Genomic DNA, 26004 nt, shown 5'->3' on the forward strand with positions numbered 1-26004 from the left:
TTTTACATCTATAACTTTTGTTCACTTAAATAAACAAATGTTTATTTAGCCTTAATGACAACCCCCCTGTCAGAGCGTAGGGTTGTAAAAGACTTCTTCCAGGAACTCTGGGTATGGGAATAAGAAGTGAGAAAGATTACAATTCCAATAAGGATTTAGGGACATTAAGGGTGGAATCTAAGGGAGCCAGCAGAGAGGCCTAAACTCAAGAGCGCCAAGTAAAGGCGTGAAAGCTCCTCCTGGGGGAAATGGTATGTGGGGCCTGATTCTGAACTGAGTGTGGAAGTGTTACTATGAATGCCAGCTGAAGGACCTGAGGCACAGAGTGCCCGCTCATGTCCTGTGGATACAGGGTGAGAACTCTTAGCGATGAGGCACGATTCAGGAAGCAAAGGTCCCACTCCGGATCTTATCAGTGTAAATTCAAACTTTTTCAGGACTCTACTACAGACAGTGCTCCTTTAAGCTTCAAAAGACTGTGGAGAAGTGATCTCAGGAATTACTTTATATGGTCAGAGCAAGGCAATAAAATGTATTTAGCTTTGGTTGGAACCACACTAATTTCAAGGTGGTGGGAAATAGAATAAAGCATGTGACCTTCCATGCAGTAACATCTACTTGGTCCTCAGGTAAAAGTCTACACATCCTATAACCTGTGAGAACATGGGCTCCTGAAAGATGAGTCACTTGCCCAACTTCACAAACACACAGATGACAGAACAAGGATTCGAAACTAAAGATGACCACAAACCCTGTTCTTTCCCCTGCAACCTGGAAAATGTAGCACGAGGTAGACTTATTCTACCAAAAACTCGGGAACTTGCTGAGGTATGGACAGAAAGGAGTGCCGACTGCTATGTCACTGTTGTGAAACTCATCTTTCAGCTCTCTCACAGCCACAGTCCTCTGAAGTGGTGACAATTTTTTTCTGTTTCTGAATTTAGTATGCAAAGGGGATTGCAAAGAGAAAGATTATTTGATACATTTCAAACAGCAAAAAGTTTTTTATGCTAATTAAACTTAATATTTAATATGGATGAGGTAGATTTCTCCCAAGCCTCTAAAAATGATAAAAGTTTCTCAGATAAGTGATTGCATTACTTTTGAATGGGTTACATTTATACAGAGGAAGGTTGCCACATCTATTCTTTTTCACTTTTCTGTATAGGTGGGAAACAGCATAGGCAACCTCAGTGTGAATGTGTGAGTGTAAAAGAGAGAGAGGCACACTGATGTTTATTTTTCCTCTCAGTGCTTTTACATTTCGGAAAGCAAATGCTCAATTAAAGTTTATTGACGTTTATTCAAGTGAGACTCTCTCCATCCACACACACTCGTCTCTGGGTGGCTCCATGTAGCACAATAGCATTTTCCTTTTTGTTTTCCTAGGGGTTTATTTTGTTTTGTTTGTTTTATTTTTTTGATGCTGCTGCCATTTGGAGATTTTTTTGAAAACTCTTCTAACACTTTTAAAGTTTATTTTTAATGCAGAATCATTGCTGGCTTAAGATCTCTTATTGTATACTTTTCTAATGTGTCTTTCTGCAAGGGCAAGGAAAACATAAATATAAGATTCTTTTCTAATAGCTTTTCATTTTCAATATCACATTATTTGCATAAGATTACTTTTTCCATATTTTTATCTATATGCTTTTTCTACATTTGTAGAAATGGATTGCAGTTGGAAATGGATTGCAAAATCACTTCATTGCATTTAAGATGTCAAGAATGGCTAGAAACATCATAAAATTGAGCCTTTCCCTTCTGTGACTGACTTATTGATACTTAGAGAAAAAGTTAGTTTTCAGTCAAAATAAAAATATAAATTAAAGTACCATTTCAAAGAAACTGCTATTTTTATAACAGATCCTTGAGAATTTATAGCTTGACTTACTAATTAAATTAGACTCAATAGTTATTTTAAAATATAATTTGACTTCAAAATTACCAAAAGTTATTGGTATATTGAGCACATTTATATGTCTGATTCTCAATTGAAGCCTTTCAATTTTTAAAAATATGCCTGAAGGATATCAACATTTAGAAAGGAAATAGTGCCCATTGAAAGAGTACAACTTTTTAAGCTGTAATAGTTTTAATATATTGAATTTAGGTTTGTTTTAACTAATAGACTATACGAATTTCATCATCTTTCATGGATTACATCAAACTAGTAACAAAGTTTTGATCTTCTTCCTAAAATAAGTCTATTCTAGGAGACTAAAAAGTTTTTACACAAAGTCCTCACCTAATTGAAGCAAGCGTTCCCTCACCCTTTACTATATGAACGAATGCCAAACTCTTTCCTCCATTTGGCTAAAACAGACCTGGCTTTAAAGATGTAGTCACTTTTCTCATCAGTTCTAGAGAGGCAGAATAATACCATTTAGAATTGTAATAAGCTTGTATAATAGAAAGAAACATTTAGGTCAAGCTGACACAAGTAGCAAATAAATGTTTTATAAAGAAAAATTGGTACTTGTAAACTAGAGCTTTAGAGGGACCCATTTTTTTCTTATAAATTGCTTTATGAGAAAAATTTGCTGGCACAAGAGCGTTCCAATCAGAATTCCACAATGAGAAAGCTATTAATAGATCATGTTCACTCAGATTCACAAACCTTCTCACCCCTAACTTCGTCGTTGGTCTAAATGCAGGGAAGAAACTACTTCTTGATACCAGCATAAAAGTTATGAGCGAGCTCTGACCCAGGAAGCTGGTCCTCAGCAACAGGTGTTTTCTTCACTGCTCCCTGCTTCTTGGGATCTCCAGAGTAAAAACTTACTGCTCCTGGACAGTTGAATCAGATGGACGCCCCTAGCTATATTGCCAGATGTGTAGGGGAAGAAAAACAAAACTTCTTTCCCTCGTATATAGGTCAATGGGTAAAAGTTAATGATTGTCACAAGAAGTCTTTTTAATAATCAACAATGGGAAATCAAAACCAAATAACGAGAGAAAAGTTCTAAGTTCAGAGATGTCAGCTTTCCTGAAATATATTCAATGTCTACTAAAATGTATTTATATTTCACGATCCATAGGAAACTCTCATTTCTTTCCATTTTTCTTTTCCTTTTTCCTGACATTTCCGCTTATTTGTTGTTGGGTTTCTTTTTTTAAACGTTTGCTTGTCAGTTGTTAAGACTTATCTACTTTTCCATGATACTAAGCTGAATCACACTTAACATATTAACTCAGATATAACTGTGTTACCGCATGCCCAGACCTAGCACAGTGCTGCAGGTAAAAGAAACAAGAATCCAAGAAGATTTGAAGATAAATTTAAATCTTTACTGAAGTCTCTCAAATAGCTAATGTTGTACACCCCAAAGCAAAACATTCTAAAGATTCTCTCCTTTACCCAAGCTTCTCAGCCCACTCTTATCACAGCTGCTCCCCAAAACCCTTCACGCTCCCAAAAGCAGACTAAAAACACTCCAGCCCATGTTGGCTCTCCTATTCCCTTCTCTTGACCTCTTCTCTCCCTATCCAGATCTGATATTTTCTTCTGGGGAGTAACCCTTTCTGTTAGAACATGAATTAATTTAATTCCATGGGTTCCTTCCAATCCTTCTGCTCACCCAGTATATCCTGAGCGGAACACAAACATTCAGGAACGGACGAGGTAAATCTAGAATATTCCTCAGAATTTAAGGTGGGGGAGAAAAGCTGTGAATACCTATATTAATATGTTTCCCCATCACACTTGTAAGTAATAATTTTTTAAAAGTCTTTTACAAACCATTGAAAAGTGAAAGATGAATAACGTCTGTACTTTATAGTACCGTACCAAAGTTAATTTCTTAGTCTTGGTTAGGTGAACCATGGTTATGTGAACTGTTACCATTAGAGGAAGCTTCTAGAAGAGTGTAAAAGAACTTTCTGCATTTTCTTTACAACTCTTCTGTGGATCTAAAATCTTTTCAAAATGAGAAGTTTAAAATGACAACAGAATATTGGAAGGATTAGGACTCTGAAATAGAGGACTCATTTTCCCTTGGAAGTATTGATCAGCCCACTGGGTAACACAAAGGAAATGAAATAAACGCGTGGAGGGAAAAAGAATAAATGAAATAAGGGCCTTGAGCATGATAAAATTTTGAAGATAGAACAGACGTTTGAGATCATCTGTTTCAAAAATATCACTTTGCAGGTGAGGAAACTGAGTCTCTGACAGGTTAAGAAACTAATATAAATCTCACAATTGGACCTCTCGTTCAGACTCCTGACTCCTATACCCTCATTTATATGTGGCAGAGAGATAATTTAGAGGCAGGAACAGGAGACCATGATCTTCCAACTGACAAATCTGAAGGTCCGTGGTCAGTCTTTGTGCTATCCATCTCTCTGGAGCTCTTGGTCCTGTTGTGCCCTTTCTTCCTTCATATCCTCTCATCTTTGTCTTCCAGTCTGTTTTTGGATGGTGTTTTTGATGGTTAATTTTATGTGTCAACTTGGCTAGGCTGTGGTTACAGTTGTTTGGTCAAAGACCAGTCTAGTTGTTGCAGGGAAGGTATTTTCTAGATGAGATTAGCATTTAAATCAGTAGAATTTGAGTAAAGCAGTTACCCTCCCTATGCAAGCAAGTCTCATCCAACCAGTTGAAGGCCTTAAGAGAAAAGGCCAAGGCCCCCAAGGAAGAAGGAATTCTGCCCTCAGGCTGCCTTTGGACTTGAGAATACAGCATCAGCTGTTCCCTGGATCTCCAATCTGCCAACACTCCCTGCATGTTTCTGACCTGTCAGCCCCTACAGTCACATGATCCTTAAGCCCTCAGCCCAGTGTGTGTGTGTGTGTGTGTGTGTGTGTATGTGTGTGCGCGCGCATGCGTGCACACACACACATGCATCCTGTTGGTTCTGTTTCTCTGGAGAACCCTGACTAAAACAATGTTGTTCCCCACATTTCTCTTCCAGGGCGAACTCTATGCACTAGACAATCTCACTCACAGCCATGGTTATTTGCACTTCAGTTATGTTCACACCTAAGCTTTACTGTGACACAGGGTGTTGTAAGATCACTTATTCCTTGGGAGCTTGATAAGTGTTACTGGGAACACAAAAGTTTCTGTGATCAAAAAAATAAGGGAATCACTGAGTTCAAAAAATTAAACAGATTTTTTTGAAGAAGAAAATTTCTTGGATCTCATAGCATACTAGTGTACATTGTGATGTCCAGGAAGGAAATGTAACATATTATGCTAACCAAAAATATTTTGTCATGAAATTTTTTTTCCGCAAAGAATATCACAGAACTAGAGTTCCCCATAACAAACTTCAGGAAATGCTGTGCTAAGGTTAAACTTATGACTCCAATATCTGTATCTCCCTCATTTATAAACTCCAGACTCCTATATTTGGGTTTTTTTTGTAAACTGCAGACTCCTATATTTGGTTGTCAAGTGGGGCTGACCACTAGAGTGAATTGAGCTCAGCATGCTGCCCAACATGTGGCAGTCGTCATTTTCTCTCCAGGCCCAGTCTCCACCCTGATCTTTATGGATTGTGTTAACCAAGCCTCTGCCTTCCAGATGTGGGTTATTTTGGCTCATGGGAGCAACATCAAGAGATAATAGAGCAGAAAAAAAAGAGAGAGATGGGCATTTATTCTCCAAGTCCCTTCCTGGTTCACTGAGAATGTTATACACATCATTTGTAGTGTCTATGGTGTTTTCCCCTACTGAAGGACATAGCTCTGATTGGGTGTCTCTCTCCTAGAATTACAATGCTTCTGGGTTATAAACCACTCCATTCTCCTGCCCCTTCAGGCCTAGGGCTGATAAATATTTCCTGTTTTGCTAGCTCTGGGGTGCTTTACCATAACTCTGCTCAAGCCTTTATAAATACTACATTCATTAATCACTCATTTGAGTGTGCCAGGGACCCTGATACTCTCAGCAAGCCCAAAACCGAACTCATTGTCATCTTCCAAAATCAAGTTCTTATTTGTAATGCCATTCATTTACCCAGGTCAGATAAGACTTTAGCAATTATGCTCAGCCCTAACGCCTAATTGCTAGTCTAAGACAATGGAAATAGACTGAGCCTGGGTATGAGACACCTGGCTTCCAGTTTCAATTATACCACTGTTAGAGCTGTGTTATTGTAGGCAATTTACTTGATTTGTCTGATCGTCTCTATACAATGATGTAAATCATATTCATTGCTTGGAGTTGTTTGGAGGGTTAAATGTGATTGTTTAAAAGAAAAGTAGCAGAATTCTTCCCCGTGAGCAGTAGCCTAATAGGAGGCTTCTTATTTGTCTTGTCTCCAAACCCCCAAGCCCCACCTCTCACCCATCCATTCTTTCTATAGCTGACATGACAATCTAAGATGCAAATCTAATCATTCCACTCCTCTTCTCAATTGCTTTAGCAGGCTCCTGCAGTCTGTGAGGAGGAGTAAAAGCTTTAGTTGTGCACATAAAACCCTTCAGGATATCACCCCAGTCCTGTATTAAGAAATTATAGTTTCCCCATATACTGACTAATGTCTTTTATGCAATTACCTTTTTATCTTCTATAGATACAAATAAAAAACTATCATAAAAATTAATGGTTTACTATACATATAAAAGAAATTTCCTGATAGAAAAATGATAATGATGACATTAGCGACTAAGGGTTGAGTACCTAATTGTGATAGAAAATGTGCTAAGTTTTTATATACATTATCTCATTCAGTCATCTTAGCAGCTTTCTAAGTGAAATAGGTACGAAAAGTAGTTTGGTTTATATATTTTACCAAAATTTATAACTACAGGTCAATCCCATTAAAAATCTCTGAAAGATATGAGTTTATTTCACACAATACAAAGGAAAATATTATATTGGCCTGAAGTTCAATAAAATTTATTGTGTCACAGAGTTAATGGAATAAGAACTGGGGCCAAATTTCTATTTTATTATTTTACTCTCTTTTCTCAGGATATATCTCACTGAAGAGCTAAGGTGATAAAGTTCTCAGTTTAATAGAATTGTAAATAAAACATTACTAGCTCCTGTAGAACATTGTCCTCTGATGCATCCCATGGTAAGAAATTATCTTATAATAAGTTTCTCATAATACTCATTTCTCCTCTATACAAATCCTACCAACTGACTCTTTATGGCCCAATGCGAGTCTTGTGATTTCATTGCATAGCCTTTCCTCACTCATATCTCATCTCCCTCCTAACTTTTACAGCCTTTATGATCTGTACAACTCATTTTTGTACTTCAGTAAATAATGCTTCATAGCATTATCCATTACAGAGGGGCATGCCTGGTTGCCCAACAAGTTTGACATCTCTATCTAGGCTATGACCATAGCTTACATATCTACAGTAGCTATGTAACCACTATGTAAAGCCATAGAATCTTCACTCTGCTCTTAAAACAGCTTATCACCAACCTACCAGCCTGAAAAAAACAAGCTTGAAATCTCTGGGTGAAAGCAGAGAGGGACTTAAGAGACCATTCGAGTTCAGGCCCCACTGTTTACAGGTAAAGAAATGGAGGCCCAAGAAGTCAATTGATTTGTCAAAAATTATACAACTGATAAGTGTCAAAGCTGAGATGGGAAGCTGAGTCCTTGGTCTTCTCTCTAGAGTTCTCTTGCCTACATATAGGTAACGGCATTTATATTATTTACAACTGCAATACAGTTAGTACCAATTCTATATTTATTCAAGAAGATATTAGTTATACAGTATTTATTCACCTCACTATATCTGGCTTCATTCATGCAAATTGTGTTTGTAACAAAATATTAAAAGTAATTTAAGTGTAAGATATAGACTTAATTAGGGGTTACTTAACTTCTTCCTTCCACATCTTTGCTACAATAGACAAGTTGTGGCAATTTTACACTTAATGGAGCAATTAGATGTGAGTAGAAGTTTCAATCCTTCAGAGATGAATGGCAATAAAAAACATGGTGTTTAGTGGGATGTCTGTGTTGAGTGGGAGAAAGAAAAAAATCTTCTGGCATTATTGACTAAAAAATAATGGAATCATATATAGTAATTCTACTTATTCAAAGATTTGTTTTTTAAGATTTTATTTTTCCTTTTTTTCTCTCAAAGACCCCTGGCACATATTTGTGTATTTTTAGTTGTAGGTCCTTCTAGTTGTGGCATGTGGGATGCCTCCTCAGCATGGCTCGATGAGCTCTGCCATGTCTGCACCCAGGATTCGAACTGACGAAACACTGGGCCTGCAGTGGAGCACTCGAACTTAACCACTCAGCCATGGGGCTGGCCCCTTATTCAAAGATTTTATGAAGCAACTCTTTTTGGTGATTGGGGAGGGGATGGAAAATGTTACCCAACGTTGTGTTGTTTAATCACTGAGGATTCTGTCTGAGAGCAATAAGGGACTAATCCCTCCCGAGAAATAGAGCTCTGACAAACTGTTGATGCTAAAAGAGCTCTCATGTTAAGGGGTAAAACCAACTGTAATGTTACTATAATAAGGTAGCATTGGGGGCGGGAGCTCACATAGATGTGAGCTCTCACAAATCTGCTCCATTTGGGGTGTGAATGGGTAGCGACAGTGGCTCTTTGTCTTTGCATGTGCAGGTCTTCCAGCCCCAGTGAGAGTTCCCAATAGACGAGGAAATTAATTCTGTCACAAAATTTAACACTTTTTTGAAAGATCATGAGAATTAATATTATAGTTAAGTTAGGTCCATATTTAAGTTAGTTCCAATTAGCTATGTTCATAATTAAATGCAAGTTGACAACAAGTGATCAGAATGATGACATGAGGTAGTTGTTATATAAGATCTTCTAATGCTCTTGTAGCCAGTTTTCTCTGGCCAATCATATTCTAAAAAATATAGTCAAAGGAAATAATTGATTAAATGTACAATTAGTCTCTTTATATCCAAAGATTCAAAGCGACAGAGATTTTTATTATGATGTACAAAGAGTGTGCTGTGGGGAGAGGAGTGAAATTCTAGAAAGGCAAGACGTGACTTCAAGGCATTAGATAGTGGTCTGAGATATGAAGTGTACCAATACTTCGCAGAACCAAGTGAGTGCTGGGAGAAAGTCACTTTTGTCAAGTGCTTTGAAGCACAGATGAAGCTTTTAAGGGCTTCACAGACCTGCAGAGTGCTTTCACCCAGAACAAGGTCCACGATTTTTTTAGATTTCTACAGATAAAAATCCTGAATTGTCTCCAATCTCCTAGGAGTAAAGTTAATAATCCAGTCTTGGGGCTGGCCCCGTGGCCGAGTGGTTAAGTTCGCGCGCTCCGCTGCAGGCGGCCCAGTGTTTCGTCGGTTCGAATCCTGGGCGCGGACATGGCACTGCTCGTCAGACCACGCTGAGGCAGCGTCCCACATGCCACAACTAGAGGAACCCACAACGAAGAATACACAACTATGTACCGGGGGGCTTTGGGGAGAAAAAGGAAAAAAAATAAAATCTTTAAAAAAAAAAAAAAAAAAAAAGTTAATAATCCAGTCTTTATATAAGCTCTACTTTTTCTAAAATGCAAAATACATTTAAGCCCCTCATTTTGACTTTTTATAACTGTGTTCCTCAAATCAAATAGCACACTTTAATGCCCCATGTAAGTCCCTTTTTACAAAATGCCATTTTCTTGCAACTTGGTCCTAAGGAAGTTCTAGACTAAAATAGTGCATCAAGAGGATGGTGCATAATCAGCCTCACTAAAGAAAGCTTGATTAATACTAAATATGTCCTAGTTTCTAATCAATTATGTTAATGAAGTCACAGGCAGCACATCTGTAACCCTGACAAAGCCCCTGATCTCAGCATCGCCTGATAACCCGAGCTCCTTGGGAAGCTGCTCAGTGCCAGCATCTTGAGTGCCAGCCTCCTCAGTGCAGCCTCCTCAGTGCAGCATCCTCAGTGCAAAGATGCTGCCTCTCTGCAAAGTAAGAGTGGTACTCACAAAAGCCTCGTCATCCTGCAACATTATGTATTCTCTTAAACACTGTACTGGGTTCCAGGATGAAATGTCAAATTAAATAGCTCTCCAAATATGACAACAGATCCTAAGTGTCTCACTTAAATGACACATCCTTTTCCAAGTGACATACTGATAGGCAAAACATTTGCTACTTGGTGTTTTATGAACCTCTGCTAGGAGATAAGTCGGAGTCAAACACTTCAATACTCTGACTATCCAAATCTGCCTCAATTTGGGGAATTGGAGTCCCTTGATTTATGTCCACCTTGCAACAACAGAATTAGAATCTGGTGAAACTTCAGGTGACACTATTATTTATAGGCTATCATTTGTCCTGCGAACATTTGGGCAGTGAGATAGTCACTTGTCAGTTTTGTGTCAAATTATCTCAAGTCACATAAGCTATTACAGTCCAAATGCCAAAAGAAATAGACCTTTGATCTCTCTCTCTCTTTTTTCGATCTGGGTCCTATAAATTTTTTCTAAATCATTTGCTTACTAGCCAGGTAAATGATACAAAAGAGTAGACAGCGATGAGATTACTCAGGGTTTTTGTTTGTTTCTTACCTTCAGTAGGAACTCAGTTATATTTGAGTTCAGTTAAGAAAATTGTTTAAATATTTAACTCCTATCAATTATAAGCATGTACAGAGAATATGATGCAAGTTGGGAATTTATACTGTTAGAGAAATTGTATCTAATAGAAAGGAAAAAGGCAAAGTCATTGATTACTTAAAAAGAAATATTTAAACAATTGTATGAGTTAAACATTTAAGCTTCTTTACTAATATGTTAGTGAAGCTTAGAGGCTACCGAGTGCTATTGATTGAATTGTGCCCCCTCCAAACCCATGTGTTGAAGTCCGAACCCCCATGTGACTCTACTGCAGACAGGGCCTTTGGGAGGTGATTAAGCTTAAATGAGATCATAATTGTGATGCCCTAATCTCATACAACTGGTGCCCTTCTAAGATGAGGAAGGGACACCAGAGCTTTCTCTCTGACATATGAGGACATAGCAAGAAGGTGGCCATATGCAAGCCAGAAAGTGGGCTCTCACCAGAACCTGACCATGTTGGCACCCTGAACTCAGACTCCTATATTCCAGAACTGGGAGGAAATAAATTTATGTTGTTTAAGCCACCTGGTCTGTGATATTTTGTCATGGAGCAAAACATTTTGGTAACCTGAGCCAACTAAGACACTCAGGTGGATCAGGAATTTAAGAAATTATTATACCAAGAGGAAATTTTCTTCACATAATTGTCACACACATAAACGATGTCTGGTGCCAAATAAGTGAATGGGTGAAGCAGAGATGTGGAAGTTGATGGAAATAGTAAGAAGCTCCCCAAATCCAAGACGACCACATTCAAAAATCAATAAATAAAAAACCTGTGCAGGCCAAATATAATGTTTGTAGCTGAATTGGGTGGGAGACGAAAGCTTCAAATCCTGGACTAGATTATGAACTGTTCTCTAAATAGTCAAGAAGAATTGTTGGTTTGGAGTCTTGGAGAGAGACTTTATGCGAACTTTACGTTGTCATCTAAAGACCAAACAAATTAGTTTCTTTAGATTGGAATTAATACGGTACTGACTTACAAATTGTGTGGTATTTTTATTTAAAATTTGCAACTGCTAATTCATTCAATTTGTGTAGCTGGCCAAATCAAAATATTTTGCATACTATATAATAGGTTGTTACAATTTACAAGTATAATGTAACCTTTCCCCCCATTCCCAATGGCATTTCCCTTGCTGTTTTGTGAGCCTTTCTAGAATGCTTAGGTACTTGGCTTGAAACTTTTTGCTTTTTCCCAAACAATTAGCAGTCAAAGTTTCTCCATGAGTGGCATTCCAGTCATTCTGAAGGACCTTTGGCCATTTACAAGTCATTCAGGTGACTAATATGAAATTAAAAGCATTTTTAGCAACATCCAATTGCTCTTCACCTGCCTTCTGAATCATCTGGGGATTTGCTGCTCAAATGTGATCCTGGAGCAGCGACATCAGCAATACTTGAGAGCTTGGTAAAAATGCAGAACCTCAGGCCCTTCCTCAAACCTACTTTATCATAATCTGCATTTTCACAAGATCCCCAGGTGATTTGTGTGCATATTAAATTTTGAGAAGCATCACAAGGGTACTCCTGACTGACATCACATGATGTTTCCATCACAGAACTGCGTGAGATCTAAATGACAAAACCTCACGTCTTCATTTTCCAAAACTTGCTGACATCTCAGAAAACTGAGCAGACGGTCCTCAAACTCCAGTGTCAGCAAAGTATTTTAGTAGAAAGAACCCTGAGCACAGAATTAGAAATCCAGGGCTAGAATCCCAGTCCTGCTATTTACTAATTTCACAGAAATACATAAACTCGAAGTCTGTATTTATTCATCGACGATAGTAATGTTTACTTTACAGAGTTTTGGGATATCAAATGTAAAATGCATATAGGTAAAACAAACGTAATATTCTAAATAAATGTGAGTTGAAGAGAGCATAGCCACAGGCATGACTTGGTCAGGATCTGTACAAACAAGTGCATACTAGTTTTATAAAGAACTTATAAGCTGTCGTACCCACATACAAACACATATATGCTGGTGTCAGAACACAACCTTAGGAAAACTTCACATGCCCAGCTAGTCAAGTCCTTCTTCAGCTATTGACTATGTGAAACATAAATGTATGGCCAAAAGGATTGTTGCGGTCTATGGTCAATTGGACAATGCATCTCTCTCAAGACAATCAGATTTAATTAAAATACAAAAAGTAAGTGAAAGACTATTTGAAGTAGGCTACCAATTTCAGATGTTTAATGTAAAACAGTTGGCAGGATTTGTAAGATTTATTACACATAGATATAAACCAATGATTCTCAAAATTTAATGAGCACAAGAGTCAACTGAGGCGCTTGTTAAAAACATAGATTTTTCTTGTCTGAATTGTCAGAGAATCTGATTCACTAGGTCTAAGATGTGGCAGGAATATGCATTTTTTAAAAGCTTTGCAGTTGACTTTGATGCTGATGATCTATAACCAATTCTTCCGAAAAATTTTGTTAAGCCAACAAAATGTAGTCAAAGGCAAACTTCCTAAGTTCACCAATATCAAATACAACAACAAAAACTGCAATTATTACAGTTTTATTCTATCTTTAGGACACTTCTCTGTGGTAGGTAATATGAGTATCAATATTTTACTAATAAAGAACCTGAAAGTTTAGGTATCATATTTAATGTCACCCAGATAGAAAATGGCAGAACCAGAATTTGGACCCAGATCTGTGTGATTCTAGAGCACAGGCTGCTAATCACTATCCTACATTCCAAGGCACAGGGTACCCACCAACTCTGTAATAAGAAATGATCAAGAGGGCCTGGGTCACCTTCATAGGAGAGGTTTGGAGGATACAACAAGTGAACAGAAATCCTCAGACATTTCTTCCTCATTGTTGGAGATTCATCTGGGAATGGAGCTTGGGAGAGAGAAGCTAAGGTGTAGAGGAGGGAACAGGTTATATGAATGCATCATTCCTGATAAGAGCTGTATAATACTTCCTTGAGTTCCATGTGCCAATTTAGAGTGGTCCGCTTAGTAATTCTACCTGGATGTCCCATGGGAAACTCTCAGGTCCCAGTCTGAGCCCATTACCTTCCTGCTCCTCCTCACCAAACTTGTCCTATTTCAATGGTTTCCCATCTTAGTTCATGGCATCCCTGTCCACCTGGATACCTAATTCAGAAAGCCTGGAGTCATTCTAATTCCTTGTGCAACCTCTGCACCTATACCCAATCACATACTTAGACCACTTGATTCTCTTTCCAAATATCTTTCTGATCCATCTGCTTTTCTCCATCCACTATACCACTGTTTAGTTCAGGCTTTGCAACTTCTTTGGACTATTCCTTTCCCAAGTGCCTGCAAACAATTTCATACTGCCAGTCTAGCTTAGCAGGATGACAGTCAAGTTAATCTTTATAAATGAACATGTCTATTCCATCAATCAGAAATTCTCCATCTTCTGTAGAAAAAAAATAAATATTGCATAGCAGAGACAGAAATATCTGTGCTTGCATATGTGCAAAATATCTCTGAAAGTTTACGCAGTAACTAACATTGGTAGCCTGGAAGGAGGAGAATTGGGTGGTTGGGAGAGAGGCCCAGGAGGGAGACTTTTTTCCCTACATCATTTTTGTAACTTTTAAATTTTGAACCATGTAAATTCATCAAAATTTTAAAAGAAAAAAATTCCTGAGCTGGGTGAAATAGCATGACGTCAAAGATTTGTAAAACAAACAAAAATACAATCAGAAAAAAAAAGGAAGGAAGGAAGAAAAGAAGATAAGGGTTAGATGAGTAAGAACAGAAAATATTAATAAATGTATCTGCAGGCTGAGTATATTATGGGTTTATTTCACTATTCAATGTTTTATAGTTAAACTTTAAAGACAAAAATAAATCCCAAGCTTAGTCTACAAGGTCCTTCATACTCTGCACTCTGTATGCCTTTCTATCAGCTATCCCAAGCTCTCTCCACCCCTTCTTTCTTTTCTCCATGCTAAACTACTTCTCTGGTCTAAACTCCTTTCTTTCCATCTCCCTGACTTTGCATATGCCAATCCTTTTATCAGTAATGCCCTTGCCTTCCTTACCTACTTGTTGAACACCTATTCTTGGGACTTAAGCTTCTCAGTCACCTCTGCAGAGAGGCCTTTCCCGGGTTCTCCTCATCTATTCCAAACAGAGCTATGCTGTCCCTTACCTAGGCTTTCACACTACTCTGTACTGACTTATTTGCAGTTCTTATCGCATCGTGGTAATCAGCACACCTCTTGGAACCCAGCAACCAGGGCCCCTCTTGGAGGCTCTGCTTTACAGGGCTCTTCCGGGACCTCCTGTGGCTACACCCTGTCCTGGGTCTAGGAGTCTGTGGGGCCAACAGGGTGTCATCACCTGGAATCTTTTCTCTTGGACACTCCAGATCCTGGGACCTGGAATACATTTTCCCAATCAGCCCTTACTCTGAAGACAGTGGCCACATGGGCCTCTTCCTGAATAAATCCTCATAAGTGTGGTCACCCCTAGTCTGAAGGGGTGGCCAAAGCCAACAGATGTCTGTTGGACAGAGTGGATAGAACTTGGACAAGCAGGCTGGTGTCCACATGTGTACACAGAAGGTCTCTGTTAGAGAGGGTCAGAGCTGGGGGGTGGAAACGTTCCTGTGATGATCTGGGGGACACCTACATTTTCACCTTTGCAAAACGTTAGAGATGTTCTTGGTTTTAATGACTTGTGTTTTATAGCAGGCTCCTCTTTAATGACTTTTAATTTTATGTCTGTATACTGAGTCTTGGTAGGGCAGGAACTATTTTCTATTAATCTCTGAATCCCTGGTACTTTGGACGTATCTGGCCTGATCCCACGGTTGAGATTTAATCAGCAGCAGTTGAAGGAATGAATGAGTGAAGACTTAAAGAAATGACTTTAAACTTCTAGCAAAATTGATTATGGTAACCCTTCCTCTAATTTTGCTGATCTTGAAACATCATATTTTGAAGAATTTGTTGGTAGTAGTATTATTTTTATTTACACCGCTTATAAGTTGCCATATATACATACACACACACACAGATGTATATATATATACACATACCATTTCATCCTCACGATACTCTGTGAGATCAGTACTGTTCTTGTCCCATCTGAGAGATGAAAAAACTCATGGGCAGTGAATTTAAGTAACTTCCCAAATTTACACAGCTAGTAAGAGGTAGAACTGAGACTCAAACCCAGAAACTCTGGGACCAGACTCTTAAGACACTAAATTGATCAAGTTGTGGTAAAACTGCAAGAATTCTAAGGCATATCTTTGTCCATTTGTCTCTACACTTTCTGGCTTGATTTCCGGGGGATGAAGCTGGTCATCCTTCAGGAAGCTCATGGTCACCAAAATAGAATCTTAAGAGGAAATTCTTGGTTTTCTAAAAAGGGGCCAACTATAATTTCAGGAGAAGTAAAGTGAGTTTAGACACACTGACACTATTTGAAAAAATATGGATTTTGTTGTTGTTGCTGTTATTATTTTGTTTTGTTTCTCTACATTCTATTTTATCTATAATAGAGAAGATCTTTGGAAAAAATAAAATAAAATACTTGCCTTCAAGAGTAGGTGATGCCGGAGTAGGTCTGGAAGCTTGTTGTGTTGGCAATGGAGGTGGTATGGCTGGGCTTTGTCCTGTACACACAATGCAGGAGTAAGTATTGAATAAAAAGTATCAGCAAATTTAATATACACAACTAAGATAGCTAGATGTGTCCCCAACATGCATAATTCATAATCTGAAGTACAAATTCATATTATTATGCAATAGGAAATTGTTATTAGGCGAGATCTTTAAGTGGATACATACACTCAGTTATCTTCCCAGCCATTTCTGAACATATTACTTTTCATAGATATATATACAATGTTAAATATATCTACTGAACTTCATTAATGGAAAATCTACATGCAATCAAATAAAGCAATTCATTTTCAATGTGCACTTAAATTATGGAAACCAAAATCACAGGAGCTGAGAGGAATCCTAAGATATATAGAAAAATCACCATTTTTTTCATTTAACTAGCAATTCTCAAATGATACAATAGTGCAATAAAAGAAGGTTAAAATTCATAGGCCTTTTGATATTAAACAGGTACATTTTCTCCTGCCAAAATAAATGACCTGCAGTTAAGTAAATAATGAGCCAAAGGGAAAATATATTCAGTTTTATAGAACCTTGAAAGGCTCCCTCAAGTCTCTAGGCTTATTACGATCTGTATAAAAGCCTGCAATTGTTTCCAAGTGCTTCCTTATCATATGCGATTTCTTTAATTAACCAAAATCATCCGGGCCATGAACTGTAAACATTAACTAACATATGATCCCATATGAAATGCTTGCAAAATGTTTTATCGTTCATTTGCATTCCATAAACTCCTGCCATGTGCTTCTTTTTAATCCAGGAATCAACGTGGGCATACGCACCTTCTAAAATCTCACTGACAACTAGATATTATCAAATGTCAGCAGACCTGCCTGCTTACTGGAAGTTTTCCTTTTTTAGAATTCGTCAAAATTAGTTCGCTCTGGCAAATTGTGGATTAGCAAGCGGAGCGATGGGAGTTGCACACATTGCGTTCTGCAGCAGTGAGAAGAGGACAATGCCAGGCCCAGGCCCTCAGCCCAAGCAGAGGTTAGCTTCCACTCAGTGCAGGATTTTCTTCTAGTTGTTACACCCATCCAGGTTGATTCTTGAGCATGTTCAAGGATGCATAAAAACAAAGCATATCATTTCATAACATGCAGGTCGTATACTTAGAAAAATATCAATCCATATTATTATAAACTTTTTCCTCATGGCAGCAAAGATTTGATGGAAACATCATGCAACATGAAAGTTCCTTTTTCAGTGAGCAAAGAAAGGTAAGTTGGGGCACACTAAAAATAAGTGTGATCCACATTATTTTTCCCCAGCTAACATTTATTATAGTGCTTACTACATGCCTGAAACATTCCCAAACAGTTTTGATGTATTGTCATTCAATCTTCCTAAGATCCTTAGGGTGTAGGCATAATTTTCATTTTACGGTTTGAAAAGTGAGGTGAGCAGGGGTTCAGACCTTTCAGCTCCTAAGAATTGGAGCTGGATTTCCATGTGGGCTCCAGATCTCAGACTGCCTAAGGCCAGCAAAGCATCATCTTATATAGGTGGGTCCAGGACTGCAGCTGGGAAGGGACAGAGGAGCGAAGCTTTCACTCTGAGTTTCCTTCGTCAATCAAAGAGATATATACCTGGAAAGATCCCTCCCCAAGTCTTTCTTGGGAGCTGTTCTTGAAAACATATTTCTAAGGTAAGATGGTATTTTATAGTTTTTAAAATCTAGGGATAATCTAGATTTAGGAAGGAGTCAACAAAATGACTAAAGCTTAAAACACAAGTAGTCATGAATATAAATAAATTGTTTCTAAATACTAAGGCTTTCAAAAATATCTTCATAGGATGGTGCCTGTCCAGTCTAAGCTGCTTTCTTCCCTGTCATATACTCCTGCGAACAGTAGTAAGTATATAATCATCTTTTATGGTTTTGATAAGGTCTTTAGGAATTTATTTTAAAATATATAAAATTCTTCCCATGGGGAATTATACATAATTTACACAATAAAGTATTCTTAGATTTACCTAGAGGAACTATAAAGTCATTATTTTATTTTTAAAAAATCTAATGAGCACTTATTATGTACAAGCACTGAAGAATAATTAAACACCAGCCCTACCTTCAAGAAGTTCCCAATATACTGGCTAAAACCTACTTATAGACAGATCATTATAATACAGTGTGATGATGGGAAATAATATACACAGAGGGAATGTTGGAAAAAGACTCCACGAGGAGATCAATTGTAATCTGCATTTAAAGGCCTAGGCAGGAGTGGGGAGGAAGGGATTCCGGGCAGAGAGTATCTGGTGAAAGAAAGCCCTTGATGCCAAAATATGTAGAACTATTAAAACACACAAACTAGTGCTTCTGCGCCAAAAGTACAATATCCAATTTATATCAGAAATTATCTACCGCTGTAATGAACTATATTACGTTCTCTAAAATCGCTGAGTGCGTCATTTTGAGGTGGTGGATGCAGTGGGGAAGTAAGACCACAAGAAAAAGAGAAAGAAAAGGCCAGATGGCTGCCTGCCTTTACAGTGACAGTGAGAGCTAGCCCTTGCAGGTGATTATTAGCTCAGGACAAGTTTTTGTTGTGCTAGGGGCACCAAAACAAATTCGGTGCAGCATACTTCAGCATCACTCATGACTTTAGTACTGACTTATGGACAGGTCTTCTTTTATGTTCAAATAATGTCAGAGAATCCTATTGAAATTAGAGAGCATTTTGCTATATGAATGGATATATTATATACCTTATGTATCATATATTAATATTATTAATTATTAATATTATATTAATAATAGAATTTGTAATGAAAGCAATGTTGTTTAGTATACAGTCTTCATGCTTGGGAGTCAAATGGATATAAGTGAGAGTTTCAGCTCCATCCCTTATAATCTGTGTGATCTTGAAAATCCCACCAAGTCTCCAAGCCACAGTTAAGGCCTGCATAAAATGAGGATGGATTTTAGGGCTGTTATGAGAATTAAGTGATGAAGAATTCAACACATAGTAAATACTCAAAATATTAATTCTTTTGCCAATAATGCATTTACAATTTATATCCCATCTAATTACACAAGAGGACTTGAAACAGATTTTTGAAGTAAGAAAACAAAGACATAACAACAGATAAAATTAAACATGACAGAAACAGCAGGACTCATTTACCGGAAAGAAGCTTATGATTAGGAAACATTCCTCTGGAATTCCTGAGAATTGTTACTCTCCGAAGGAAAGATTAGGTTGGTGAAATTTACATTGGAACTCTAAAGGTGTCCTTCATTTTACAAGCTATTACCTGAAAATCTCCCTGACATTCAAATATAGGGAAATGGCTTTATCTTTGTTCCTTGAGTGATTTTGGCTGGCTTATTTCCATAATACCTGAATGGCATGTTTGTAAGATGCCAATATTTTATTGTTATGAGTTTTTTCTCATGCAAGTCAGTTTGATTGTTTTTGGTTTGGTCAGATTCCACTGCGGAGAGTATACAGTATGTGTTCCTGCTAATGATTAAGTTACTGATGTTTTCCTTGCTAGAAATGATGAATGGAATTACTAAGAGTCTCAAGTCAAGGAGGAGGCAATGAGCTGAAGTCAGATTACATGAAGTAAAAAACAATTCACTACACTAAGGCTTAATTTATGTAGTTTCTTTATCAAAAGAGATTCCCTGGTTGAAAACAATTCCTAGACAACTGAATCTACCCTCTAAATCTTGAAACATATGTTGAGGATATTTTTTTCTCTAATGCCTGATAGATATCTTATTCCTTAGGCCTGCCTGGCATCTTCCTGGAGGTACTGAGCACACCCAGAAGACCATAAACTTTTTGAAAGGCCTCCTGCGCTGTAAACATGAATAGCAATAGATGCTGGGACGGAGAAGGTGTCACTCTAGTAAGTGATCACTGAGTTAAAATTCATTTACATTTTTAAAAAAGACAAAGTGTGAAATCATTACAAATTTCTATCCCAGTTCCTTCTTTCAGTTTCTAAAAGGCATTTGTAAATTTACGACTAAACGTAAAGTGGGAAGACCAGCATTTAGAAAAGAAATGATAGGCAAGTTTGTTAAAACAATAATATTACTTTTATACATTGGTACAAGTTTCCTAGACTATTTTTGTAACATGTAAAATAATATTTTTAAAGTTTAGAATTGAACAAATGCTAAACTAAATGAAAACATGATTTGATATTTTAGGCTGAGACGTGATTGTGCTATTGTCCTTTATTAAAATAAAATAAGGACACCTCGACTTTCAAGTTTCCTTACTGAGTGCCTCTTCCTCTTGCCTTATACATTTGGACCACTTACAAATGGAGGAAGGGACCAGAGGGATTTGGGGTGTCAACCACTCCTCCCTTTCCCACCTCATCTATTAAAAACAAACAAACATTTGAGAGACCTATCATACAATAACCCAAATTTGCAAATTTGACTGTGAAACAGGGACCTCGCCAATAAAGAATCACCTGAAGAAGTTCAGGAGCGTGTATGAGATGGGTGGATCGAGCAGGTTTTTACTCCAATCATAGGCATCTTTGTTCTTCCCACTTATGTACTGCTAAATTCTACCCAGGTACTTTGCACGCCTTGTATTCAGTCTTATGGAGGAGATAGACAGTAGTGAACAAGTAATTATCACTTAAATGAGGTGTCAGTTGTTTCAAGGTAGAATGAGAACAATAATATCTGCTCCAGCTGGGTTGTTGCAAATGTTCATGGAGATAACTGTACAAATGAAATCACCCAGGGACCAGGATGAAAATAAAGAAGGACCCTGTTGTTATGTAGTTTACATGAGAGATGGAGGAGACCAGCAATAAGCAAGCAGGACAGATAATTTCAGATCTCAGAAATGTAGGGACAGCAAAACAGAGTGGTGAGGCAGAGAATGACTAGGGGAAAGAGATCATACTAAACTGGGTAGTGAAGGAAGAGCAGGGCCACCGCTAAGGAGGACTCCACTAACCTATAGGGAGCTTTGTGCAAATTAGAAAAATGTGTCTTCTCTGTGTGCGTGGAGTCCATGATGGCAAGATTTGGCCAGGAGGACCCGCTTAGTGCAAAATTAAGAGGGAGGTTTTCTCCTCGGCCGTTGCGGCCCCCATCCAAGGCATGCAATCTTGGGAAGGGTTGCAGAGTGGAGGGCCATTGTATAAGCACACAAACTGCAAGACGAGAGAATAATGTATGAAGCGTCCTCTCTCCGAAAGGGAGACAGTTGAGTTCTGACTTAAATTCAAAGGAGCAACCCTCAGGAAGACCTCTGAAAAAAGAATTCCTGACAGGGAAAAACAAGTCAAAAAGCCTACGCTAGGAACCAGCCTGGCTTGCTTGAAGGTCAGTGGGGCTGGAGAGCAGAGACAAGCTCTCAGAGCCTTCTAGGCTGTTCCCGTGAGTTTGGATTTGTCCCTAGGGCAATGGTAAGCTTTGAAGGGTTTCAGTATGACGTGTAGGTTTTTAAAAGGTCACTTGCTGCTATGTGAACAAAAGCATGGTTTGTGGAGGAAAGGATGTGAGAGGCAGCAGGAGAACAGTTGGAGGCCATTGAGATAACCCAGGGTAGATGTGATGCAGGCTTGGACTAGGTAGAGTGCAGTGAAGATTTGGTCATTCAGGCAACAAACATTTATTAAGTACCTACTGCACACCAGGCACCTTGCTAGGATATGGAGTTACAGCAGGGAACAAAACAGACAAATATCACCTATTTCATGGAGCTGAGATTCTAGTGGGCAGAGACAAAAAAAAAAAACAACTAAATAAGTAAAATGGAAATAAATCTCCTATTAAAAAATGTATCAAGGAAGGGTAATAAGAAATACTATTTAGAGTAATAGGTGTTGATTTTGAATATACGGTCAATGAAAAACATTTAAGTTGTAGATAAGTGTATGGATTCAGAGTACATTTTGGCATCAACCTAATAGGATTTTTTAATGAATTTGATCTGGGAAGTGAGAAAAAGAAATCAAGAATGATTGACAATTTGACTTGAGCATCTGGGAACAAATGAGAAGTATAATACTCAAATAAGGGTAAATTTTCCCAGCTAGATACGGAATATGCAATAATTGCTTAATCGGTGTTGTCACTTCAATTGCAATAGTTTTCAATTTTGCCAAAAGTCTTATTTAGAGAACACTAAAGAAGAAAACATAGTTACTTTATTGGCTTATTCCAATAATGTATCTTATTGGTAATTAACTCTCAAGATTTTTTTCGTGACTTTTAGAAAAGTTTTAAGCAATGGATTATTTAGTATAAATTGGTTATGTGACTCTACTATAAGGTATTTAAAACACCCAAAGCTTCAACTTCCTAGATCAAACAGCATCCTCCAGGCCAAAATGTTTCTACTGGAAAGGTTTCTTTGCATCCTGATAAAAAGCTTCCCTAATATTTCCATGTGTTATTATACATTTGCATATTCACTTTGATGGAAAGCAAGGAATAGTAGCCAAATACATATTTCATGCCTTCTTTTGATTAAAAATGATAAAGGTAATATTAGTGTTTTTTCCTTTTCATGCCCAATTTATGAAGTAGAAATAATTTTCCATGGAACAGCCAACTAAAGAAAGGAAATAAGATTGATTCAAGATCATATCATTGTTTCATTTATCCTTGTACCTTGATTGTGACAGAATACTTGACGTTTAGGACTTAAACAAAAATTGATGCATAGAATAATAATCACAGGATTTGGGGATATGGAAGGGACCTTTGAAATCAGCTATTCCGACACCCTAGTTTTTCAGATGGAAAAAAAAAAAGGTCTTTGGAAGGAGAAGAGACTTAACCAAGGTCACGTATGGAGAGCAGACTTAATTTAAGATAAAGGATTTTCGCTTCATTTTATTTTTCCATTTACTTAATATCTATTTGAAAGAATAAGATAAATGTCAATTATTCTACCTATTGTTCTAAGTGACTCATAACACTTGGATGGTCTGTAAATATTCACTTCTTTAGATAAAAACTTTCATAGTTTTCCTCAGTGGCCATGTTCTGTTTAACCTTAATTAGATCCTGAACTGACCTCAAGTAGCGCTTCAAAGACCAATCTTTTGTCAGATGATCTCATTTCCACGATTCTAGAAAGACTGGCACCAGGGAGGTTTTCAAAACTTTCAGAATTACTATTTCTTTACTTTTCTTAAATAGTTTCTTCTAGTTATGTGATCAATATATCTTTCAACCCCGCAGCAAATCATATTTACACATAAGGTGAGGCAAAAGGCAGACGGTAAAGATGGAAGAAACAGACAAATAGGTAATATGAATTGTATGTTTCTCTTTTAGTACCAAGGCCAAAGCTGGTAGGAAAAGAGACTAATGTGGCAAATTAGATGGACTATGGTCTCAATTTAAAAAAAAAAAAATTCTCCCATCTACTTAGAATGGAAGTATTCTACTTGCCATGGAGTCATCCAATGAAGTGTTAAATATCTGTGACATTTCAAATTCTCAGTGATAAAACTCCCTAGAACATAGCCTATTTTGGTAATTCCTCAAAGCTTAGCCATTTTATCTCTTCCTTGATTCCCTTCTACCCACTCCCGTCACATCTCCTTATGCTCCCAGAGTACCCAATGTACACTTTGTCCTCTGGTTCTTAATGCATTTCTTTATTTACAAGTCTGGGCTTTTTTGTTGCTGTTGTTTTAATCCTTACAAGACTATGAGCAACTGAGGACAAAATCTGGAACATCAATACATATTTAATAGAGGAAAATGAATAATTAAAGGGGATAATGAATGATTATATGAATGAGTGAATAAACGAGTGTTGCCAAATGTTAACTTCTTATGCTGTTTCTAGAGTGTTTGAACATGAACAGACTGAATTATAGTATTTTTAGTTCTTGGTGGAGTACAAAATACTCCCAACAAAATACATAATGAAATTTGATTTTTTTTTTTGTCTCCCTTTCTTTCATTCTTTTATAGTTCCAGACCAAAGAATTCATTTTCTTTTGATGAGAATCTTTACAATTTGTTTTTGAGTGGAACAACACGCTTTCCATGACATTGGAACATTAATGCATTTATCCATGGTTAGTGGGAAAAACTGAACTAAAGCTGAAAGATAAAGAAAGGTAGCTTCATTAGCTAAACAGCTCAATCAAGATCTCACACTTGCAATATATTCTGAGTATCCACAGGTTCCCTCCGGTGGAAAGATTCTGTAAATTATCCAGTGGAGTGTGGTTCAGCCTAAAGAATTCTGCGCTTACTGATGTAACTTGAATAGTAATTTACTGCCAGAAGACACTTTAGAGTCCACTGAGGACACTGAATCCCAAAGAAGCTGAACAACTTGCTAAATTCACCCAAGTGACTTATAAGTAGGACCCATGTCTGCAGGGCTCTTTGCACAGCCGCGTGTTGTCCTCATGTGTGCATTGATTTTAGAAATGACATAAAGGGACAAGGAATGAACAAAGCATATGATGAAATCTGGAATGGTGCTAAACAATTTCAATTAGTTACAAACATTATGTTGTTATAGTATGCTCTAGAATTCTATAGTCAATGATATTTTATGATAATTAAAAGAAAACAGATCTTCAATACAGTACTCTATATTATACTGAAATGATATTATTAATAGACATTTTAACCCTTGTTTCACTTGAAGATGATTTAAAATACAAATAATGTGTTTTCAACCATCAGTTATGTTAATTCAACATTCAAAGTTACAAGGAATTCAAATTAGGTCTTTGAAATACTGTTTTCCATAGTCAAAAATATCTAAAATTCTTTAACAAAATGGGGATGCCTACTATCTAAGGTGTTGAGTGGTAGGAGTAGGTTTTATAGTCAATATTAATTTTCAGAGATCCAACACTCTTCAGTGATTTACTCACAGACTGAAAATCAAGTCATACCAAATTACTGATCATTGGCAATGTAAGCAGCAACAGAAAAGCGAGTGAATAAGAGAAAGTACGGTTCCCAAGACACAAATCATCACATTTACAAAATGTATTAAAAGAATTTACAAGTAGAATAACATATTCACTTCTTGAGAGGTGGGAGGCTTGACATTTTTGTAAACTATCTAAACATGGAGAATAAATAATGCCTCCTTCTGTCTCATATCTTTTCCGGTTGTTTGCCTTTAGGATTCTACCAAAGAGGCTATTGACAGAGAGCAGCTGGCACAGTCGATTGCTAAATCAATTCCCAAACTGCTAGAATCTGTTGTTTTCGTTCTCATTAACTTCATGACCCAGCTACAACCTTAGAGATAAATTTACTCTATGCTCTCGTTCATCTCAATTTGCTGTCACTCTAAGCATTAAGAATAAAACATACTTAAACACCTAATGATAGAACTGGGTGACATTTTATCAGGTCTTATGGCCAGCTTAACAGACACCTAGGAAATTTAAAAGTAAACCATATTCAAGATTCCTTCAATAATTTTGGTGACAAGCCATTTGTGCTCTTGAGTATGGAATCACCGTCCACTCTGCTTGTAGTTTCTATGCCAGATTCCAGATTCCTTCCACTGACCACCCAACAAAGACAGCTAAAAGTTATCAGCCGATTGCCTGCTTTCTTTGGTAGTTGTATTGGCAAGATTTAGGCGTACATGTCAAATTTACATTACAAGGGAAACAGAAATTATACCACTTAGAAGGCAAAGTGAAGAAAAAGAAGGAAAAAAGAAAACCTAAGAGGCAGTTACCCCCCTTTTAAAACATATTTGTAATTCTTCCTACAGTGCTGGAAGCAATATCCAGCCATGTGAGCAAATTACACAACTTCCCCTAGGTTCAATTTCTTCATCTACGAGGTGGAGAGGTTACAACCCACCTCGCAGAGTTTGGTGGG

General features: G+C 37.5%; 1 protein-coding gene across 50 annotated transcripts in view; it reads right to left on the reverse strand.

The window, feature by feature from the left end:
- TRDN (triadin) overlaps nt 1-26004 on the reverse strand; it is a 393603-nt gene that overhangs the window by 222255 nt on the left and 145344 nt on the right. For all 50 annotated transcript variants that reach the window (XR_011522089.1, XR_011522078.1, XR_011522083.1 and 47 more), the window contains exon 10: nt 16091-16168. Coding sequence is in view for 31 of the 50 variants with exons in the window: in XM_070556944.1 (XP_070413045.1) it covers nt 16091-16168 (78 nt within the window). In the remaining 19 variants the exon portion in view is untranslated. The remainder of the gene's footprint in view (nt 1-16090; nt 16169-26004) is intronic.

The sequence above is a fragment of the Equus przewalskii genome, chromosome 9 (assembly GCF_037783145.1).
Source record: "Equus przewalskii isolate Varuska chromosome 9, EquPr2, whole genome shotgun sequence".
Lineage (NCBI taxonomy): Eukaryota > Metazoa > Chordata > Mammalia > Perissodactyla > Equidae > Equus > Equus przewalskii.